General features: G+C 37.4%; 1 protein-coding gene across 2 annotated transcripts; it reads right to left on the bottom strand.

Moving 5' to 3' along the window:
* Nucleotides 1–82: 82 nt before the first annotated feature.
* Nucleotides 83–9,034, bottom strand: rab4a (RAB4a, member RAS oncogene family). Of its 2 annotated transcripts, none has more exons than XM_026293642.1 (7): nucleotides 8,904–9,034; nucleotides 7,810–7,890; nucleotides 7,437–7,551; nucleotides 6,992–7,054; nucleotides 6,750–6,904; nucleotides 3,443–3,538; nucleotides 83–2,942 (listed from the first exon to the last, which is right to left on the bottom strand). In XM_026293642.1, the coding sequence occupies exons 1-7, from the start codon at nucleotides 8,917–8,919 to the stop codon at nucleotides 2,827–2,829; spliced, it is 642 nt and encodes a 213-aa protein (XP_026149427.1). In that variant the 5' UTR covers nucleotides 8,920–9,034; the 3' UTR covers nucleotides 83–2,826. The 2 variants fall into 2 exon arrangements, with proteins under 2 accessions (XP_026149427.1, XP_026149428.1); XM_026293643.2 differs by lacking the exon at nucleotides 8,904–9,034 and adding an exon at nucleotides 8,523–8,858.
* Between the last annotated feature and the right edge of the window lie 5,935 nt (nucleotides 9,035–14,969).

The raw sequence follows: 14,969 nt of genomic DNA, 5'->3' as shown, positions 1-14,969 counted from the left end.
TCATTTTCACAAATGTGTCTTAAACTCAATTTCTGCTTTGACATTTTCTCATCTGGTGATGGCAAGAAAAAAAAAATCTACCTTTCAAAGATTTGTAGTAGTTTTTAATTTTAAAAACATATGCTTTTATCATACACAATAAATTAAAAATCCATGATATTCATTATGACAAAAGAAATATAAATATGGAATTGCTAACAAACAGAAGATGGTAACCATCACATGAAACATTTTGTATTCTAATGTGAGATATTGCTAGAGTTTGAAGTGTGCTGAATTGTAAAGTTTAATGCAGAATTGTTGAGGGTCAAAAATGTAAAAATAAATACACCTCAATACACCTATGCAGCACATCCCTCTAAATCAAAACCCCAAATTGTAGAAAAGCTTATGTCGCTGAACCTTTCTAAAGTTTAAAACAAGACAGATAAAGTATCTTTGGGGTGGGGTGTGGGGGGATCAAGCATAAATCAGATTTGTTTTCTTTTATAGCATTGCTAAAATCTGAAATGCATTCAGTTAGTATTGCCCCACAGCTGTAGCTAAGTATCCATGTAAAAAGGCAACATATAACATCTAACTGACTGTATTACTGAAAGACATCAATCATTTAGTATAACTAGAATCCTTTCAACACTGAACGTTAAAAGGCCAACTGTGAATTAAATGATGTAAGTTTTGCATTCCAAATTGCTTAGAAGACAGGGCGGATAATTCTCTGTGGTAAGAACTGTAACATGAGAACATTTCAGTCTGTATTTGTTCTCTTTTCTAATCTTTGAGCTTAAACAATGATAAAACACTATATTTCCACATCAATAAGCTCAATTAGCTCATAATGTAACTCACACCAACCTTTCCCCATTTACAAATACACATAAATGCAAATAGTCCTGCTCATGTATACTGTTTACAAATGTTTACAAACTTAACATGACAGTAATACAGTGGAGCATGAAAGAGTTGCTGGATATGATATCTGTTGTAATATACATGTAATATCACTTCATATTGAAATACTCTGATATTCTGGTGCAAAAACATGCATGTGTCTCTATATACACTGTACAGTCTGTAACATGCTGGAGAGTATACAAGAACAGAAAGCATATAGAGTTGTGTAAAGAGAAGAAAGCAAGAGCGTAGGAAGGTAAAAGAGGGATGATGGGATGCAAACAATGCAAGAGACCTGAGGGTGGAGGGCATGAGGGTGAGTAAAGCAATTAAGTGTAATTTGTTAGCTGTGTCACCAGGGGGCACTTTACTGCAAGAGAAAGGTTATATGGAGTGAAAGGAGTGAAATAGGTAAATAGGGAATGCAAAAATGTATGATGAGGAAATTAACAGGCAGTCAGAACCAGTGGCTGAAGAAAGAGAAACAGTAGAAGTACTGGTTAAATACATATACAGATAAATAAGCAGGTCAAAAATTTAGGAAATGTGTTTTCCGAAGAATTCGATGAGAAAATCTTTACTCTGTGTGCGTGCAAAGTATGGCAATGTTAGCTTGGTTCACTCTAAAATTTAGAAATTTAAAGTTAGTCTCTGCCAAAATAAAAACTAAACAATTAACAGGTTATATCTCAAAAAAGCTAATCTCATAAAATATCAACTAATCCCTTAAGCAGTGATGATGGCAGGTGGATGGAAATAGTGAGAAGACAAAAAGAACTAAATTGCAAGGTAAGCAGGTGTGAGGGTAAATGAGTAGAGAGGTAGGAGAGAGAGTGAAGTTACATGACAGTACTTCACATCCTGCTTGGAAGGCTGAGGAGGGTTTGGTCCAATAGTGGAGCAGGTTGCTGGAGATGGTTGGTGTCTGGGATTTGTTCAGCAAGGGGTGTGGCTGCAATGTCTTTTCTCTGGAGATGCACCCATGACAACATGCACCACACACAAGGATCTGAAAGTATGAAGGGATTCTGAAGATGTGTGGATGTTCCAAAGGGTCTTAAGGTTATAAGGGTCTGAAGATGAGGATGGTTCCAAAAAGCCTAAAGGTTCCAAAGGGTCTGAAGGTGCAGATGGTTTGAAAGGATTTGAAGCTTCCAAAGGGTCTGAAGATTCTCATGCATCTGAAGGTTTGGACAGTTCCAAAGGGTCTGAAGATTTGGAAGGTTCCAAATGTTCTAAAGGGTCTATGTGTCTCAAGATCTGAAGAGGTCTTAAGTTTCCAATGGTTCTGAAGGTTCCAAAGTGTTTGAAGTTTCCAACAGATTTGAAGGCTGCAAAGAATTAGTAAACCCTTCCTTTGCTACTGTTAATGTGGCTGGAAATGTACTGCTTTGGGATTGTGTGCAGCCAGAGAAAGAGAAAATGTGTAGCCAAAGCCTGATATTGCTCGGTGCCATACACCTTCATTGGTGTCCAAAAAGTACTAAATATATCAGTGAACCACAGTACTATACTAAGTTAAACATTTCTTCATTATAAACATGGACACAGCTGATTTGTGGTCTGTTGCACAATCACTGTACCGTCGTATTAAATATTCACAAGCGAGCCAAAACAACAGCCGAAACTAACCCATAAAACTGACTATTTATCACGTAATTGATCAGTATTTGTTAAAAATTAAAAACAAACACTTTAAACGGATTTGTTAACATCTGCAGTATAAAATATCATCAGCCATATCATTTAAGAGCACAGTAAAATAATTAACGTATTTATGACATAAAAAATGTTCTCTAAAACCTGCTCTAAATCTGAATTCAGACTGCAAAGGTTTGTGAAAGTAATCTTGTAAGGCGTGTGAGCGCGCATGCGCACACGCACGTGCGCGCACACAGTTCACATTTCTGTGTACGTTACAGGGCATGCCCACTAGCAACCACACTCTTGGGTGCCTTGTGGCTGAGTACGACGAGGAGAACGGAGCTGTCTTAATGCAGCGTCACCATACTGGATTCCTGATCCCATCCTCTCAGGATCCAGCTCTCCTGAAACAAAAAAAACAAAAACAAAAAAAAAAACAATCAGTGATATCAGTGAAGAGACAGAAGTTATTAATAACACACTTAACTGCAGTATAGCACTCTAATAGCTAGTCATATCATGGTATAAAAACATATAATTAAACCAAAAATAACTGGAAAACTATAAATTTATAAGTAAAAATAAATTACAGCTACACCCCATCTTCCCCCTACTGCATATCCTTTGTAACCCTACACTAGTGAACTTATGTGGTCTGCCACCAGTTTCTACTCTCTTTAAATCATAGTATTGCTGTTAGTCTTGTTGAGGCGTTGCTGGAACAATCCTAGCTAGCTAGATGAAGATTGGGGTTTGGGGCTTGTAGGTGATGGTGATATGCTTTCTTTCTGATTTTTAACTGCTGGAGTCATGCTTACCCCTGCCTTGTTGATCTTGTTAGTATAAGGAGGGATTTAGAGTCAGGGCTTACAATTACTATATGGGCAAAGGTCAGAGAGCTTACCTGATTCTATCTTGTTAAGGATTTTTCGAGCACACTGGACAAAAGCCTCCTCAACGTTCTCCCCAGTTAGGGCACTGGTCTCCAGAAACATTAGCTCTGCAACACGCACATTAATGGTTTCATATCACATATGTTTATATTATCTATTTTATTGAAACAATGCTTTGTTCATTCCTCAAAGAATTAAAATAAAAGTGGCACTGAATACCTGTAGCCTCTGGCTTGTCATAGAATAAAACATAAGAGCTGTGAAAAAAAGCTAAATTCTTACTTATTCTACAATAATTCTCTGAAGTGGCCCAAAAAGAATAATTGGTAGCCCAAGGAGTGGTGACAAGTAATTGGACAGTAGTGATATTTCAAGGACATTGTTGTTTTCAATTTGTATGATAGGTGTCTTCAGTCTTATAATCAGTCATTCTGCATGGTTAAATGGAGAAAAGTCTTCACTGTGCTGTTCTGGTATTATTATTAGGTATTATCCCTCAGTGAATATGGACACAAGAAAAGAAGAGTTGTCTGAGGATATAAGTGAAAGTAATAAATGGATCATCTCCACAAAGCTTTATACTCTGGAACCACAGCCGCTGAGATCATTAAGAAGTTGAAGGTCCAATGAGCTATTGCCAATCTCCCTGAACATGGAACAGAAGGGTACCACCACTTTTAGCCACATCTGGATTATTAGAACACCAAACACATGTATGCTACACTTTAAAAGCAATTACCAAGCAATAATTTTCTACTTCTAAATTCAGAGTAAACTGAAGTTATAGTATTTGGACCTAAAAACTCAGAAATAGGTTATTTAATAATATACACACATGGACAAAACTGTTGGTAGCCTTCCATTAAAAAAAACCCACAATGGTCACTGAAATAACTTGAAACTGACAAAAGTCATTATAAATAAAAAAATTACTGAAAATTAACTAATGAAAATCAGACATTGTTTTTGAATTGTGGTTCAACAGAAGCATTTAAAAAAAAAACTGGCCTGGATAAAGATGTTAGCCAGAGTTCTGACAGGAACTAGCAAGAGAGAACATATTTCTCTTATATTAGCTTCTATTCATTCGCTCCCTGTAAAATCTAGAATTTAAAATCCTTCTCCTCACATACTTCATGATCAAGCTAGCTCCTTCATACTTTAAAGACCTCATAGTAAGCAACAGAGCACTTTGCTCTCAGAGTGCAGGTCTACTTGTAGTTCAAAGTATGGGGTTACATCAATGTCAAAGCTAGAGCCCGCAAAAACACAGGGTGGGAAAATATAGACCTACGCAAGCACAAATCTCCCACTTGCGAGCACAAATGTGAAGCTTGCAAGCACAGATGTGAAATTTGCACACAAAGAAGAACTGTTTGCATGTTTATCATAATACCGGGTATCTGCAGGTTTCTAAGAGCTAGATTTAAGACTTTTTAAGACCTTTTTAATACCACGCTGAATGAAATTTAAGACCAATTTTGTAGAAATAAAATACAACATCCCACAATACAACCAATTACCATAACACACTGTTTATTGATATAAACTGTTTACACACCTTTGGATTTATTGCGTAAAACAAAAATAAAATGCCAGGTGTTTCCGACAGGTTTCCGCAGCCGCTTTGTCTTATTCACACCGCATGTGGGTCTCCAAAGCTTTCATACCCATTGTTCCGAGTTTTACATTTTTTTGCACAGCCTGCACCGGACCTCGAACACGTTGCCACTAACTGGACTTAACCACGGCGCAAAATTAGGGTTTTGTAACCAATTGTCATTAAATTTACATTTACCCATGGCAAAAGACTAATGCTGAAACTTTCCCGCAGTTCACGCAGCTGCCGGAAAGCATGTGTTAAATGAACTCCCCTCAAACGCGTATTTTAGTTGGTTCCGCCTATTTCGTTCTGCGTAACAAATACGCGAAAGGCTTTCAAATTGATTTCAAGATGAAAATAAAATCTTCTTTATGGGGTCGGTTAGATTTCATTTTAAGACCTTTGAAACGCGAATTTAAGACATTTTAATGCTAATTAAGGCCTTAGTTTTATAATATGGAATTTAAGACTTTTTAAGGATCCGCGGACACCCTGTAATATCATGCTCAAACTGTTTTTTCCTCCTCAAATGTTTTTTTTTAAACCTATCTCCATTTAATAGTTGCCCTTGAGCTTTTCTGATTAAAGTTTGCGCTCAACTGCACAGTGTCATTAACTACTATGTGATTGTTATATTTTCAGCATCATGTACATATTATAATTTGCCTGTCAACAACTTTTTATCCAGTTTAGCTAATCAAATGTCACATCATTAGCTAATGTCTACATCAGAGGTGGTGAAAACATTATCATTATCATATAAAATTGCCATATCTTACACACCTGTAGAAGAAATACTGTTTGGCTAATAAATAACTTCACCATAATATAGATAAAGTACAGAGCATATTAGACCTACATTCATTCGTCCTTGTCTGCCATCTTGGACTTCTGGAGAAGTTGTCAATCATTGCATGCACAGTCAACAAAAAAACAACCAATAGCATTTACTTACAGAAACATCCATGATCCCACCCTCAAATTGTCAAAACTGCCCTTCATGTTTTGTTGCACATAAAAATGTCAGCCAAGCACACAGAACAGCCGAGGGAAATCCACTTAGCTGGCAAAGGCAACTATCAAATGGCAAGGGAAAAAGCGAAAAACACAGTTTGAGCATGATATTATGATAAAAGTACGGGAAGCTCTTCTTTCTGTGTGCATGAATTTCACATTTGTGTTTGCAAGCTTCATATCTGCACTGGCAAGTGCAATATTTGCACTCACTCAAACTGTTAAAAAGTACAGGTCTGTATTTTTCACCCTGTGTTTTTGCGCACTCTAATTATGACATTGATGTAATGCCATAACAGAGTTTCCAAAAGTAGAAGGGGAGGCAGATCCTTTAGCTATCAAGCTCCATTCCTGTGGAACCAGCTCACAGTTTGGGTTCAGGAGCCAGACAACCTCTCTATTTTTAAGGCTAGACTTAAAACATTCCTTTTGGACAAAGTTTATAGTCAGGGCTAGCTCAGGTGACCCTGAACGATCTCTTAGTTATGCTGCTATAGGTTTAGATTGTCTGAGGACTTCCAATCATACACTGAGTTCCTCTTTCCTATTCTCCCTCCCTTCTGAAATTGAAAATTGAAATTGCTAATCACATTCCAAAATAAATGATGTCCTTTCGCTAACAATAGGTCTAGGTGAAATCAATGCATTAAGGTTTGTGAAGAGAAAAACAATCAGTCATACTTGCTCTCAAAATGACCTACCATTCTCCTGAGCGAAGCGAGAAGCCTCCAGGAATGTAACTTCTCTGTCACTGTCCAAGTCCTTCTTGTTTCCACACAGGATGATGACTATGTTTTGACTGGCCAGCATCCTCGCATCACTTAACCATGTGGTCAAGGCGTTATATGTCTCTCGACTTGCGTGTACAGAGACAAAGATGTTTGAGAAATGCGAGAATTTACTATTGGTGTAAAAAGAGGGGAATCAATGTCATATGTTTTACCTGGTGATATCATAGACCAGCAGGGCTCCTGCTGCTCCTCTGTAGTAACTTCTGGTCACAGACCTGCCACGCACACAGATAAATAGTATCATAGGCATTATTTGATACTTTACTGTCACCTGAGGGCATACGAGTTGGATTAACCCAGCAGTTTCCAATCTTTTCCTATCGTTGGCCCCACAAAACACTTTCACCCCCCATCGCCAGTGTATTCCCTGAAAGATGTCCACTCCTCAGTCTGCAACCACTGAAATAACCAACATAATATGCAGCAAATCTTCATGTGCCTATAAAATACAACCATGAAGGTAGCCCCAAAATATAGCAGACAACTTTGGGGAAAGAGATTTGTTTAGCTTCCATTCCAAGTTCATGATGAGCATTAAGGCCTATGTTTGACAACTGGAAATTCAAATTGTATATTTATGTTGGGGATATCCTCTACCTGAACCTTTCTTGCCCTGCAGTGTCCCAAATCTGCAGTTTGACCATTTTGTTGACCACACCGATGATCTTAGAGCCAAACTCCACTCCAATTGTGTGGTTGGATTCATCTTTAACTGGAAAATAAATTAAGAACATGAATTCTTTTATCATTAATATCATATTATTATCAGATACACTGTTGTCTTACTTCACACAACTACAACACAGTATGAATTATGACACAATTTGAATGTGTGTTTGATGAACTATACTAATTTGGAGTAGTTTTATGTATCCTATGACCTTAGACAACATCACACACACATTAGAGGTCAGCACAACTGTCTGTTAACACTAAATAATAAGTGATGTTTTCAAAGTCTCTGACTTACATCTCTTCTCTATGAACTGGTGCAGAAGACATGATTTTCCTGTTCCAGCATTCCCAATCACCAGGAATTTAAAAAGGAAATCTGAGGTGAGAACACAGAAATATTGGTGTATACACCCAACACAGAGAGGTTAGGCAAAACTACAGCCAGCCCAATACAGGCACTGGACAGCATTATCACACTGGCACTGATATCAATATATATTGTAGAAAGAGTGTCGCTATGATAAAGTTAAGTAATGTGTGACAGCTGTAAGTGCCAGTTACTTTTCATGTTACAATTTTCTTCCCCTTCCTCTCCAGTGAAAACTTCAAACATATGAGATTGTGTAGAATGAAGCAATGCTACATATTAATTGATCAACAGTCTATAAAGCATTTCAAGTTGGTCAAGTATTAAACAAATACAGTAATAAAGTTCAACATACATATTAAAGCAGGTAATTCCATATGATTTTTAACATTCAGCTGCACAATTGTCTCCATAAAAAGTACTTTTAGGTTTGATACTTTAAGTGCATTTACTGACATTTTTGCTTAAGCAGGATTTGAATGCAATATGTATGAGTATTTCCACAATATATAAGTGCTTCCTTTGCTCAAGTAAAGGATTCGAATGCTTCCAGCTCTGAAATCAAACACATATTTGGCTGGTGGTGATACTGTACAGTAGGAATCCGAGAAACTGAAACCTACAAGAAGTCACTCACAGACCTGTTAAGGTTAGCACTTTATTGGGTGTCCCCTTCGTTCCTTGTATTGTGTCTAAATGATACCGCTGAGTTACATATCCATGCTAACGCCATCACCCACAGGTCACAGCTTCATGTCTATTCTGCTAACCTCTGTGTGGCTTTGTGAGCTTATAAAATCGACACATCTGGTCTGCATGGTCACGATAAAGCCTGCCGTATAAGCTCAGTTGATTTATTTACGATGACATGAAATGTTTAAGGTCAGCAGCCTTTACCAACGGCTCAGTTAGCCTGTCAGACATCTATTATCGACGAGAAAAGCTCTCTCTGAACACCTGCCTCATCCCACTGACTACGGTAAAATGCTAATTATGGCTGCTTGTCCAAACAACTTCCTTACCGTATGACTCCGACATCGCCAGTGTGGCGTTTCGATAGCTAAAAAAAAGGAAGACAGAAATAGAAACTAGCAACTGGGTGGCTAGTAAAAGAAAAATAGTCCTGATGGCGATTTCCGCGGATTCCAACTGATTTTTCCTCCGACTTCCCGTACGTGGTTTGCAATTTCAAAATAAAAGCCACACCAACGGGCCGAGAATAATGACGTCTTAAATCTCCCGCAGGTGCCGCTGTTTAACAGATAACAGTGTTTTGACGCTCTTACGACAGCTATACAGGTGCATCTCAATAAATTAGAATATCATCAAAAAGTTGATTTATGTCAGTAATTCAATTCAAAAAGTGAAACTCATATATTATATATTCATTACACTCATACTGATATATTTCAAGTATTTATTTCTTTTCATTTTGATTCTTTTAACTTACAGTGGTTGAAAACCCCAAATTCTGTATCTCACAAAATTAGAATATTGTGGAAAAGTTCAATATTGGAGACATGATGTCACACTCAAAACAATTAACAATGAACTCAAAACACCTACAAAGGTTTCCTGAGCCTTTAAATCATAGGTCACTAACAGGCGGACCGCGGTCCGGGTGCGGACCCAGAAGCCGCCCCATACGGACCCGGACCTACAGCCAAAACAGAAGATTGCGATTTTAAAACCTAACGGGGCGCTTCTATTTCCACCGGCGCAGCTTTTTTAGACTTTACAGTAGTGGAAACGCACAGACCAATTGCATGCGAGTTGAGCCATTCCACGTGATACCACTCAGCCAATCAAGTCTGTGCATCCCAGGCAGTAAACATTACGACTCTACAGTGTAAACAGCGCTAGAGGCAAGTTACACATGAAAACAGTGTTGCCAACTTAGCGACTTTGTCGCTATATTTAGCGAGTATTCAGACCCCTCTAGCGACACTTTTTTTTTTTAAAGAAGCGACTAGCGACAAATCTGGCGACTTTTTCTGGTGTTACTGGAGACATTTGGAGACTCTGATGTGTCTGTACTGCACCGTTCTTACACTTCTCAATTTGCCGCAGTAAGACGGCAAATCAGCTGCAGCCGCGGGCCCCTCCCCCGTCCCAAAGCCTTCACAGACGGCCCAGTCAATCTCGCAGCAGTCCCTCCCTCCCAGCTGCAGTCACAGCAGGAAATGCTCACGCCTCCGCGTCCCGACTGCGTGCGATCATGTATGTGCGTGATCTGCACTGATGCATGGCATAATAAAAAAATTAAATTAAAAAAAAGTAAAATGTTCTTTGCCTAAAATAAATCACTGCATTTGACTCAAACAGCCTCAGTCATTTACAGCAAGGCAAATGTATTTATTTCTGAGAACTTATTAACTGCAGGCCGTCATGCTACATTATATGGCACAGTACAAATATTTTGAGTGTCCCTTATTCTGTCCCTTATTTCTTATAAAGAATCACAATTGTCTCTTACTTTCCATTTCTGAAGTTGGCAAAGGCGTCCATCACAATTACAGCATGTGCCATGGACATTATGCAAATTACGTGATGACATCTTTCAGCGACTTCTAGCGACTTTTAGGACAACCAATAGCTACTTTCCTTACTGACGAGTTGGCAACACTGCATGAAAAGACAGTACAAAGAAAAAGAAAGACAGCGATACATGTAGAAAACAAAGGGAGAGAAACTGTAAAATGAAACGGAGAAAGAGAGAGAACTTAGTTAATGAGAGAACATTATACATATCTACAGCCATACAGACATGTTCAGTTGTGCGTTACATGACAATAAATATTGTCAGAAAGTTTTTGAATTGTACTGAATTCATTTGATTTGACAGTCAGATATTGATTACATGCAGATGTTGATAAAACTACTAGGCTACTTAAATACATATCACACTAACTAGTTAGACATTATGATCTTCCGGACCTTTGCTTCAAGAAATTTTCTCTAACTGGACCTCTTTAAATTTTAGTTGAATACCCCTGCTATAGGTTGTTGTCTTGTTCAGGGTGTTCTTTGGGGAGTCGGTAGGGTGCGCTAGAGGAGAGAAGTGTGTGTGGAGGGAAGAGAGGGAGGGTGAGAGAGAGCTGTTCGGTGAGAGGAGTTAGCGTGGCTACGGCTGAAACAGTAGCCTGTTACCTGTTCTGACTAAAAAATTAATAAAGCAAAGTGACAAAAGAACGTCTGCTGGCTGTGAATTTAGCAGGGCATTACAGTACGTTTTACATTTATTATTTTTTAAACACTTGGCCGTCATGTTTTACAGTATTATAAAAGTACAGTGTTGTAAAAGATGACGGCCAAGTGTTAAGTAATAAATGGAAAACGCACCTTCAGATCTCCCAACCCGGCAAATTTTAGTTGTTAGTGTTAAGATTAAATTTCCAACATAAATACACCCACACACACACACACACACTGACACACACAGAAATATTAGTATTAAGTTTAAAGTTCCAAAATGAATATACTATACAGACACACACACTGACACACATAGTTTAAAGTTCCAAAGGAAATACACTACACACACAATTTTGTTACTGTCGTGGAAAAAATACTTGGAGGCAAATCTCAGGTCAAAGGATGGCAAATTTAAGAGACAAGGCAACGGGCAAAGCAGCAGAATCACAACAGAACATACGGCCTGCAGGACGGGTCAACACCGATTGACCACGAGCACAGAAAATGATCAGCTCTTGTATCAGTTGAACAGCATTAATTTACACATCAGTCACTCACATGTAAATCATGCTGGCAGGATGGCATACATAATATAATTAGTGTCTCCCTGACTTTTCATCTGCTTCCTTGTGACTACAAAGCAGTGCTAAAAGTCTTTATTGAATGAACATAGGACACAAAAGGGAGGTAGTAGACATTTGTCTGTCAACGTATAAATTTCCCTGTTACATCTATCCCCAGTTAGTGTTACAACTCACCCCAGTAGTGGGCTAGGGAGTAACAACGAAACTCTTTAACTCACATAATCTGTGATTGTATAGTTCAAGTGAGTTTTATTTGTAGTAGACAAAAGATGCTTGAGAGATCTAGCATGAACAGCCACTAAATTACTGACACTCAAACAAAAAGTGTTACTGTCATCCCTGGTCTCCCCTACTCATATTTAAACCTATATGGTAATAATACTTAGTACATGAGTCTAGCTATGACTCCACTTTGATACTCATGAAGTTGTGTATAATATATATTTTTAGTTTTATTGAAACGTAGCACAGACTGAATTGAATTACGGCCTAACAGAGGTAAAAATAGCACAAAAAAAATATGTATGGTACTACTTGTGTTCGTTGTACTTTTTTTTTTTTTTTTTTTGGATACAGTGCATCCAGCAAGTATTCAGACCCTCGTAACTTTTTTCAGTTTTATGTTGCAGCCTGACACAATTGTTTAAAATCATCTAATTCTCAATCTCATTTATCTGCAACATAATAATTGAAAAAGTTAAGGGGGTTTGAATACTTTCTGAAAGCACTGTATATGTGCTGTGTATTTAATGTATATGATATCAATCTACAATTGAATCTGCAGTAAGGCAACTGTATAGGTGTAGGATACATACTTTCCCTGTAGTATGCCATTTTAGACAATCCCTTTATTTGTGAAATTATGTCCTAAATTGTATATTGTTGATTTAAAATTATATTCATATGGAAATCTGCAACATTTAAATTAAATTAAATCTATCTAAAATATTTTTAATTATATGTAGTAATATTTACTTCTTTTTACAGAAACAGATGCTCCGGAACTTAAAGCAGATGATGATGTTGCTGATGACACCACAACCAAATTTAAGTCCAGAAGTGACTGTTTCCCATGTCCAGATTGCAAAGCTGTACTAAGTGCCCCTAAAAAACCTGTGGGAACACATCAAAGATGTGCAAAATGTACAAACCACACCTACAGTGGTGTGAAAAAGTGTTGGCCCCCTTCCTAATTTCTTATTTTTTTGCATGTTTGTCACACTTTGTTTCAGATCATCAAAGAAATTTAAATATTAGTCAAAGATAGTGTAGAAAGAAAGTGTAGGAAATTTGCAAGTTGTAAGTGCTTCAGGGAATCCTGGAAAAGAATGGGTTCACCTTGAAATGGTAAAAATGAAAAGCAGCATTTGGAAGATTGTTGCACATATTGTTTACATATATAAAGAAACGTAGCGGCCCTAGTATAGAACCCTAGGAGACACCTTTTGATATAGGAAGAACGGATGGAAAAAAACCCCTGCAAAGTGGACACACTGAGTTCTAGCTGTCAAGTAATTAGAAAATCAACTGACAGCATGGTTGGATAAGCCAACATTAAAAAGTTTATTCAACAAAATAACATGGTCAACTGTAAAAGGCTTTTGAAAAGTCATAAATAAAAAAGTATAAATAGAGCTGCACAATGTTTTTTGCAGTCACGTGCCTTAATAATGTCATCTACAAGCTTAATAGTGGCAGTTATTGTACTATGTTGCTTTCTAAAGCCAGACTGATGATGTGACAGAATACCATTCGCATCTAGAAAGTCTGAGTTATTCAGAAACCTCTTGAGACCTTTAGCTAGGATACATAATTTAGAAATCAGCCTGTAATTATTGAAGACAAATAGGGCTCATACTCTTTTGTTTGATGTGAGACTTGATGAAACAGAGAACCTGAAGAAATAAAATGTTCAATAAAACAACTAAGAATCATTAATTTATCAGTTATACTTCTTCCACGATGCTGGCTGACAGCTCATTCATAATTGAATCCCCATATGAAGGCTTAAATGTTTTCCAAAATTTCTTAGGATCATTTAGATTATTAGTGATTTTGGATAAATCAAAGTCAGACTTGGCTTAGAAGAAAAACAATTTGAGAGCGGTCTAAAAGTCAGCCAATCCACTTGAGACTTAGATTTTCTGGCCTTAGCCCAGGCAACATCTGTGTCTTTCTGCAGACTGGAAAGCTCCAGGCAAAAACTAAGGATTGTTCCGACCTTTCACGCTAAATTTAAGAAAAGGAGCATGCTTATTTATAATAGTTATGAAAGCATCAAGCTAATTCAACAGCCTTGGTCTTGGCTTAGGGAGTTTGGCTTGTCTGACTGTTGCAATGACACAGTAGTCACTCATGTCATTAGAAAAATTACCAATATCTGAATATTTGTGAGGAGTATTTGTTAAAAATAAATCCAAAAGAGAAGAATTCTCAAGAGATATATATATATATATATACATGTATATATATATATATATAATTCTCAAGATTTGGGCAAGTTGGGCTGTTGATTAGGCTGTTGATTAGTTGTATCAAGTTAAGGGAAGGCAAAGAGATTTAAAGTTGTCCAAAGTGGATGAGAATATGACATAGCCTCCAGCAGCAGTTCTTCTGTTGTGGTTAAAAAAAAAAGGAGATAATTAAGTAATCTCTGAATTGGTTAATGACATGCACAAGGACTATAAAAAGTCATCATCAATGGAGAACAGATAAAACGATTGACCATGGCAATGGGGGAAAAAAGGTCTACGTTCTTCACTATTGATGGTGTTAGGGAGTGGACCTATACAGTGTGCTAGTGTCACCAATAGCGCTACACACCGTGAGAATGAAGCCAATTCAGTCGCCATTTTTTATTTACCTTAATATCTTATGTTACTGGGCAAATATCAACATAAAAATAATTAGGAATAGTAAGAGTGTTTTAAAACTAAGACGATGACGTTACAGCGATTACTGTGGCAACAGCGATTTAGTACTTTGTGCTGATTTTTCAATAGAAGTTAATGGATGTATCCAAAATTGCATACTTTCTAATAGGCGCTACATATGAGTTAGTACATACTTCTGGACCCTTAAAAAAGTATATTCAATATAGTATGAATAAGGGTAGTATGAATGGAATTCGGACATACTACATCTATGGAATGAGACATAAGAACTGAACAGAAATGAGGACACTGAAAAATAAATAAGTATTTTTTTGAGTTTCAAATCTCATTTTTTCAGTTTCAATTTTCTATTTTTTAGTTTCAATTTTCCATTTTTTCAGTTTCAGTTCTGGCACAAAAGCCTCATGGGGGCGGG

The sequence above is a fragment of the Mastacembelus armatus genome, chromosome 3 (genome assembly GCF_900324485.2).
Source record: "Mastacembelus armatus chromosome 3, fMasArm1.2, whole genome shotgun sequence".
Classification (NCBI taxonomy): Eukaryota; Metazoa; Chordata; class Actinopteri; order Synbranchiformes; family Mastacembelidae; genus Mastacembelus; species Mastacembelus armatus.
This window is presented reverse-complemented; position numbering and strand designations above follow the sequence as displayed.